Source organism: Pollicipes pollicipes, unplaced genomic scaffold, assembly GCF_011947565.3.
Source record: "Pollicipes pollicipes isolate AB1234 unplaced genomic scaffold, Ppol_2.1 Scaffold_4219;HRSCAF=4965_pilon_pilon_pilon, whole genome shotgun sequence".
NCBI lineage: Eukaryota > Metazoa > Arthropoda > Thecostraca > Pollicipedomorpha > Pollicipedidae > Pollicipes > Pollicipes pollicipes.
In genome coordinates, this window is record NW_023596448.1 from 25,905,827 (window position 1) to 25,915,144 (window position 9,318).

Consider the following 9,318-nt stretch of genomic DNA (forward strand, 5'->3'; position numbering starts at 1 on the left):
CGGTCGACCAGCGCGTCCTTCAGCATGTCCTTGATGCTGTCCGGGTACTCCGACTCGGAGAGGCTGGCCTTGGACGCCTCGGACGCGGCGTCCGAGTCCTTCTTCGGAGCTGCGGCCACGGCCGACACCAGCAGCCAGCACAGCACACACGCTGAAATGCAGGCGGTATGACAATCGCCATTGCAGTGACACTACTTTGTGTCATCAATATGGACATCAACGTGGAGATAGACACAGACAAATTATCGAGATAGACGCGGACAATTCATCGAAAAATGATCACAAATCACGAGCAGCAATGGACACTGAATGAAGATGGAATTCAACACAAACGGGAATGGGCGTGCTCTGTGCCATCGCATGGCGATGTCCGGGCATCAGCTAAGGTATCTCGCCAACCGTGGCCGTCGAACAGGTCACCTGGCGTGTCAGGACTTCAGCGGAGGGAGGATCGGTGCGTTTGAAAAAGGGAATGCCTTAGTTGCGTGCTGTAACAGAGTCCTTTTAATGAATGTGTCAGGGTGGATACCACCGAGGCAATGCACTAAAAATGCAGCCGAGTCACCCAAGACACGGAAAACAATGTCATTATCAACTGGCACAAAAAGACGCCGAAAACAACGTCATTATCACCGTATATCAAGCATGAAACGGTCAGCGTTGTTCACTGCACGACCTCATTCAGACCACGCCTCCACCATGCGTGCACTGGCTGGTAGCCAATCATGGGACATCTGTTTGAAAGGTGCTAAGCGGATAGTGCCCCCTGCGAAGGGTGTTGCAAAAATGCTCTTCAATGGTGTGGTTACTACCATTGCGTAAGGCACTACGAACTGCACCAGTTCATGTAGAGCCTTCAATAAACAATCCGTTTTGATTAAGTTGAGCATGACAGCGCTGGTCAGATCATCAGAAAACCTTATTTCGCCTCAAGTTTGGTTGCGACCAGAGCTCTTCAGTCACCCAGTCTGTACCGAATCCACCTCATGCATGACAGCGAGACTTTGGAGCTGCTGAGAGCCAGCGAATGTGTTTCAGCGCATCTAGGCTTAAGTCGCTGGGCTTTGGCTGAATATTGTTTGGGATAACTTGGGCCCTCACACGATTTGAGATTGGGTTGGGCGTCGGATATGCGGATTTTAATAGTGTATGTACTATAGTAAAGTAGTGTATGTATTTTGTTGTTATGCATGGTCATGCCATGCACTATAAAACCAAATGGACACAAAGCCACATAGCAAATGTTTTGGCATTGGTGGATAGCATGGACAAAGTTCAATAACCCGGACAAGTTTCTGAGAGCAGCAAAAAGTCCGATGGAAGAATTCCGGGGATACCTGGGCCTGTGCGAAAAGTCTGGGTACCTCAAGACGAATGCAAGAAAAAGGGGTCATCAGTCCTAATATGATAAATCTGATCTGGCCGTGTAGATGTGCGCGGGCAAAACCGCGGCAAAATAAAGCAGAGCAAAGCTTAACAAAACATAAATGGCGATACTCCCTGTATCCTATGGCCCTGTTCACTCCTAGCTAGGACCTTAAATGATACAAAAACTGATGATAGTAGGCGTATGTTTTGTATCAGTGAATGCATTTTCAGACATGGACGATGAAAATAATTCAACTTAAACTAAAAATGAAATAGGTATGAAATATGAGTTAAGATAATGCACTCCTTCATTTACGGGTTGATCCTATGTGACCCATGTTGGTAGCTGGATTTAGCCTGATAATGCAGGATTGGTTTGATTGATTTATGTACTGATCCAGACTGGCAGTTAGACGGACCAGCTTATGTATCAAATCAAACAAATATAAAAATGAAGGATAATTAGAATGGTTGCTTCCAGAATCACAGAGAAAAAGAGGAGATGACTACCATCATTACGGATGTTATGTCGCCATGAGGTTGACTTAATCCAGCATTAGTATTTGCTGCCAGAATGTGTAAAGTCAATTGCTTTAGAAAAACAGAATTTGGTGAGCCCGCGTGGAACGTATATTAGCTATCAACTGGTGTGAACTCTAGGTGATCAAGAGGAATGTTTTAACTTCATATTATCCGGTAGTTAAGAGACGACCTGCGACGAACAGATCTGTCTGTTTATGTCAGACAGCGCAGTAAATTGCATGAAAACATGTGAAGACAATATCCAACTCAGTACCGTTACACTGCATATGACGTCATCTCCCATCGGAGGGCAACGTAACAATTCGACGCACTCAGCAGATGAGGCTATAAGGCGCCGTTTACCGTCACCCTGGAACAAAGTGCGGGACCGCGGGGATCGAAGCCCGTCAGAGGTCAAGACGACCCGAGCTAAGCATTGTGGCACATTCACGCGCTCTGGTGGGGTCAATTTGACCCCTCCCCGAAGGTTTTTCTGAATGGTTTTCAAACGCCGCGGTGAAGCCGCCCCAAATTTGTTAGCTGTAGACAATTGAATAGCAGATCATTTGGTATCAGAAATTTAGACGCATCTTGTAAGTCGCTGACCTACAACAGGTCAAAATCAGGCCACGGATTCAGCTCAACAATTTCTAGGGCATCGTTTAATCTCATGCAATAACAGTGTTAGAAGAAGCCATAATCTCTGAGATAGCTTCTTAGGCAACACAACAATTGAATAAACAAAGTTCATCGACCTAGGGTCAGATATGAACGTCAAGCCAAGGTTAAAACCAATCTGCTTTGTTACTCTAGAGCTCACTGTATGTAGTAGTTTCTGATGCTCATTTCGTTTTTTATACAGGAACCACATTAGGTATCCTCCATGGACCTTTTAAAGATCCTAATAGGTGTCTGACCCAAAATAATCGCGTCAGCATTTTGTTTTTAGGATCATGTGTCTAGCATAATTTTGACGCTTATTCAAATGCAACTCGAAGCAGCCTTGTATGATTTGGGTCACCATGACCTGTAAAGGGTTAAACAAGGTCACAGACCTTGAATGAGCACCAGGACCTTTTGCTTAGAACAGGTATCTAGTTTCTGGGGGCACTTTGGACACCAATCAGGAGTTTGACGTTGCTTGATCGTATTTGACCCGAATGTTATAATCTAGGAACATCAAATTTTGACACAAGTGAGCTCATACACAGATCAACGCACCCTGCAAGTTTGGTGTCTCTAGCTCTCTTAGTTTCTGAGATCTCAGGGGGTCAAACTGACACCGACCAAGCGAAACAGTGCAGATCTTTACTAGGTGATGGGATGTTGTCATGCACATGTGTCGGAATTGGACGTTTCGCTAGGAATGAAAAGAATAAGATAGCCAAAAACTAATGCTGCTCAAGCCGACGAAATAGGACATTCACGACCCAACACAGGCCACTATATGCATGCACCAAGCGTTGCATTACACCTGGTTATCTGAGCTTATAAAAATTGCATCAATCAAGCACAATCGCAGCGCGCAAAACATTATCTCGCCTTGGTTATATGTTTCAGCTAATGAAATGAATGAATAATGGTGAAGAGCTCACAAATGCAATTGATTTGTTTCATGCTGAGCACCGAATTGATGCCATCCAGAGCTTATAGAGCTGTTTCGGATAATGTAAGGCTGGCTTAGTAGATTTGCCGATTTAGCTGTTGACGAGAGCCTAAACGAGCATTGACGAGTACTCTTTCCATTGAAATACAATGTGTTCCGGTCTAGGGCGTGCTGATCTCTTCAGAGTCTTCGGAGATCACTCTCACATGTGAATTATGTTGTACATACTGGGTGGTCGAACTGTTACTATAGATGCCAGTTATCGGGACATCTCATAGTGATGAGTAACGCCGCGTCCTGGTGGGTCGAGGTCGTTAAAATTTTCCTGTTTTATGCGTTGAATCAGCAAGTCTTGCAGCAGAGCGCATTGGTTGGCAACTTGAAAACCGCTATGTAGACCATAACTCCGTTTGAGAGCTTAAGATAATTGTGCAACCGTTCATCCGCCTACTTCTTCATCGCATCGTTACCAACGCTGTGCGCCGGTCGGAGACCCGACCCTGCCAGTGTATGAACTCAATGCACGACCGAAGGGCATTCAGCGAGCATCTGAATGTGAACTGCATTTATCCTGGGCAGGACACCGATGGTTAAAGCCATCTCGGCAATTCAAATCAATGACGACAAGGCGCAGAAGTGGAATGCTGCTCACAATTGCTTATGTCTGAGCTATGGAGTTGAGCTCTGCTACAGAGTGATGATGCAAGGATCATGCCACTGGGATCGGGACCTAAAACATCATGAGTGATCACTGGAAATTACATGTGTTTTCCTGAACGTCGTCCATATGGGATGTGTAGAGGTGGTCGAATAGAATATTGTCAATGGGAATCCCGCTATCTTGTGGCTCGTCAAAGAAAAAAGCTCAATACATCCCGAGTAGTAAAATATCAGACACCATCCAGGCATCCACTCTATGCAAAATCTTCGTCCACCATAGCCACGTCGCAGAGACAGGTCCAGGTCGGCTAGGTCAGCTCGGGACACCGGTCCAGGCCAGATCCTCACCTGCATATCCGAGCTGGTGATACACAACATATCGCACTGCGGCACCGCACGTGTCTGGGCCTCTCCCTAAAACCGGCTTTACGACTTATACTAATGAAACACTGCTCGTAAATTGAGCACTTTCACACCTCTGCCAACAATGGGGCGTAATGGCGGAGCGTTTTTCGCGGCGCGTGCCTGCGCCGCGCCGCGATATAGGTGCAACCGGCCCGCCGGCGAGCCGACTGTGACGGCGGCGCCGTCACACGTGACGCCGGCACCGGCGGCACAAAGGACGGGCCGCCGGCCGCGTGACGGAGCTAATGGAGGCCCGATGGAGACGTCAGACGGCGGGTGGGAGGCGTCAGACGGGGAAGGGAGACGGACATCAGAGAGATCAGAGTGTGTGGGGGGGGGGGGGCGGAGGACGTCAGACGGAGACGAAACATGGAAACCAACTCTTCAGGCGGACTCTCTAAGGGTCGGACGGCCTGAGATCATAGTTGTTGCATGTATGGTTAATGTAAATGTTCGTTTTCACTTCCTCGGTGGCACGCCTTTGTGATGGACAACTGCCTTATTCAGGGGCGTGCGGGCATTCAAAAATTATTAGGAGGGACTTTTCAAAAACCTAGGTTCGTGTTATAGCCGTGTGCACACATACACTATCGCATACTTAACTGCAGGATCACAAGCGTTATCATAAAGCGTGCATTATTACATAACTGTTGAAAGGTGAGAGGCATGCCGAGTCATGCTATGTGCTCCTCTGTTGCTGTCACTTCTGCATGGCATAACAATGATGATTTAACTGCGGACAGCAGACAGGGTATCTGATGAGCCCCCATGGTGCAAGAGCGTCGCTTAATCACTTTTTTCTCTCCTGACTGTGAAAAACTAGATGACACTATGAAAAGACTTCAACAATGACTTCTTGCTCTACAGAGTTGCTGGAGACGACGACTACGACTACGACTACGGCTACGACCACCCCATGTAGTAACCCTATCACCATACAGTGAACATCTCTGATAATAGCCTTTTTTACTTGTCCTTCATTAATAAGATGTCCTTAATATTAATCGCGCATAACTGTGTATGACGCCCTTCTAAACGCCGTCTTTCGCCCCCTCCCCCCTCTGGCATCTCTGATCTCATCTGAAGCCCCTCTCCCACCCCTGCCTGACGCCTCCCACCCGCGACCTGACGCCCCCATCCCCCTGAAAGAGATATTATATGTGTGTTACAATTCCTGGGTTGAACCCCTACCACTGAACCTTACACACGCCGGTGGAAGACTGGTAGTGAGTCCTAGGTAGTTATTCCAGAAGATACACGCGTCTGGTGAATGCTCTTGACGCTTTGGAACGACATCATTTCACCAAACGATGTCCGCTGGTAATCGAAGTGCAACGAGACTATTTGCTTCCATGAATTTGCCTTTTACCAGGATAATGTTTTCCCTAATTTAAGTATTGTCCCACAGCTTCATAACTGACTTGAAGCCCTACAACTTGACCAAGATCAGGGCTCACCAAAAGCGGCGTGTCGAATTCGGGATTTCATGCAAGTAGTGAACTACATAGCTTGCATAGGCTCGAACCTTTAACGCCGGCTTGTCTAATTCAGCCACACCGTTTGCTTTTGTTTTCTAAAACAGTGATGAACAGTTATCCGCTAGTGGGATTGCCTCGTCATCCGCCCTTCTTTCTCCATTCGCTCTTCGTCCCACATCCCCGCAGTGCCCCATTCAGCCGAGATGAGCTGCCGACATCGGCCTCGTGTGGGTATGAGTGCTCCTGGCGGGGGCCCCGCTCCAGCGCCCGCACACGCCCTGGACGGGGGCTCCTGATGCAGCCAATTCGCAGTAGAGAAGGGATTCCCAGATACCCCACCACTATCCACCACCATCGTCTCGACCCACCACTTCCCATTACCCTTCGTTCTATCGTAGTCCTACAATAGTCACCATTCGCCGACGGCTTCTTATTCAAACCAAACCAAAAAAACACCCGGTCGCGCTGTTCTTCTCATTGGAATTGGCTTGGAAATATGACAATCATTTGTGGCAGGTCATAGGTCGTGAGAAGAAGACGTAACGACAAGCATTCAGCCCTTAGTGAGATGGTTAGGTAGACCATCTCACCCCCCAGGGTCGATGCAGCAGCGGGAATGGCGGGGAAGGGGAGAGGGGGTGGAGTGCAAAATCGGAAGGCTTTTACCTAAACTGCAGGTTTGTAGCTACACATATGGTACTCAAATCCAGATCCAGCAGGCCTCATAGCTGAGCCATGGAGTACTAAATGGGACTGAAAAGACCCTTTTCTGAATCACAATGCCTTTTTCCGGATCTTTTGGATTAAGTAGCTCATTTTCTGGATAAGGATATAAAATCATGTGTTGTGGAAGACTGCTGTCTCGGGAGACACCTTTAACAACTAGGGGACCCTGCACAAGGTCAGGAGGGGCCCTCTATATAACATACCTGGAGGGCCCTGTTCTGGAACAGGAAAGACGCTTTAAGATGCCAGAAGGCCGCCGTTCCGAATTAGGACATCTTGTTTAGGACAGCGAGATGCTTGGCTGGATTTGCATTTGCATTTGATCCTGTTCTGGATAAGGAGGCCCGGCCCTTTTATGGGCCCCTACCTTGGATTTTTCGGCCGTTGACATAAGTTCTGATGGAAATTGATGTGTGTAGTAACTTGATGGGGTGGTACTGGCGTACGGTGCTCCCAGTTACGACATTGCCCAGGAACAGGAGGCCCAATTTCGTCCGGGAGGCATCCTGAAAAATTATGTCTCCCCTCCAACTCAAAACCCGTGGCGCCGCCCCTGATTTCAAGTTATTGCCAAGGAACGCCCCAATTTTCAATACAGCTTTAATCCAGTCTCAGTCCACAGCATTGAGCATGTAATTCATAACCAATGGCAAAAGGTGTAAGTATTATGCCAGCCTCGATGTACCTTCCGAGTACAAATTTCTCCTGCCATGGATTGATGGTGAAACACTTTTAATTCGTTGACGATTGCCCTAGAAATGTTTTCGGAACCTGTGTTCAATGCAATTATTGAAACGTGATCTTTGATGTGTTTCTTAGCTTTTCCACTTTCGGTGGTCAGGATTAACAAGATCGCAAAAATCGCAGGTCTTTTGATCTCAGGTCTGCAGAAATTCTGCGCAATGCTGTTGTTATCATGGGTCCTGTGTGATCCGGTGCACCAGCTGTGCACACACCAGCAGTGCTCGCTCTCCATGTGACTTGAGTCCGAAATCGATCGACCATAACTACACGATGTTCCCCTCCGCTACCGCGACGTCAAAGCTAGCTCTTAATTTTTTCCAAAGATGATATCGGGTGCGGTGAGCTTTTGGGCAGATATTTGAGTGTTTCGAATTTTCAAACACTGATTTCGGTATTCTAGTGTTTAAGGAATCCGAATGTTCGGTGGAAAATCCAAATATTCCGAATTCGAATGGTCTGCTCTATTTGCAATGCAGACGCAAAAGCCACCCCGGATGAATTAGAAACTATATTCTCTCCAGGGGAATATCATCTACATGAAATTACGGCTCAGTGGACGATTCTAATTCGAAGCGCTCAATGGCGGTTGCGGGACCAATGATGCCAGATGGTGGCATGTGGGCTCCACGTGTTTTGCAGGTTACTTCATTGTTGACATCCCAGGTGATAGCTCAGGCGCAAATGCTTGCGACGGACAGAAAAAACGTAACGCTCTTAGTACGCCACTGATACAACGTAACATTACGACGGTGCATAAGTGTAATTAGTGGTGGTTATATTTGGTATCAAAGTGCGGACGGTTTGGATACGAACGTTATCCGTTGCGAACGGTTAAGAACAGTACGCAATACGGGCTTTTCCTTTACGGAATTTATCCTTTACGGAACTGCCTCGAAACTCTGGGCGGTGGGGGGGGGGGGGGGGGGGGAGGGGCTGATGCACTTAAATGCGTGCCACAGAGCCATGGTCTGGGTATCACAGCAGTCAAGCTAAGGTTAAACTGCAGCATAAGTTTTGAAATAGTGCACCAGACTGAGTCAATGGACCCTGCCTTAAATGGGCAGCTAAAAGCTGCGCCTTGAACAATACGCCAGACTGTCAAGCACTCTAGCATGAGTTAAAACTCCCGCGCTGTTGACGGCTGGTGTTGCCTGACCTTTTTACGCACAAGCCATGACAATTAGCGGAAAAGTACAGTGGCGACAAGGTTGCCATGTAAGCATCAGTGCACACCTGTTGCACACGGATGGCGTCATATTTCGCGCGCGTTTAGCCCTGGGCGTGCACAAATAACGCACGTATACCCCGTGGTGTAACATCCTCCATGCAATCCGACTCTCAAGCCAGCTGCACCCGGCCCCCTGCGATCTCTGACCATAAACAACCTGGCCACGATCGGCAGCGTGCGACTTTCCGTCCACTGCACGCGCCGCCCACGGCGCACTGCCCAACTCGCGCGATGCGCCGTCGTCGCCAGCGACGACCCGCCGTCCGCGGTCGGCGCATCGGCTTGCACAACGCTCGTCGCACGCCGACGGGCGCGAGCGGCGCGTCCGCCTGAGGCTTTCGCCGACTTTCGCCGTCAGTGGCGCCGGGGTCGGCGGCGGTAGGCCGCGACCTGCCCCGCAGAGGCCTCCTGGGGGGGGGAGGGAGGGGGGGGGGCGCAGAGGTCGTTCGGGACGTGGTGGTTCGATGGCCAGGGTACGGCTAACCACCGTGTCTTTTATGATAATGATGCCTCTGTGCGGTGCCGCCGCCTCTGTGTGGCTAGAATGACGGGGAGAATGGCTTTTAACTGCCTGATGGTAG

General features: G+C 48.7%; 1 protein-coding gene across 1 annotated transcript in view; it reads left to right on the plus strand.

Moving 5' to 3' along the window:
- Positions 1-9,070, plus strand: part of LOC119095069 (uncharacterized) — a 35,177-nt gene extending 26,107 nt beyond the window's left edge. The window contains exon 6 of the mRNA XM_037217965.1: positions 8,987-9,070. Coding sequence (XP_037073860.1) covers positions 8,987-9,070 — 84 coding nt within the window. The remainder of the gene's footprint in view (positions 1-8,986) is intronic.
- Positions 9,071-9,318: the final 248 nt, after the last annotated feature.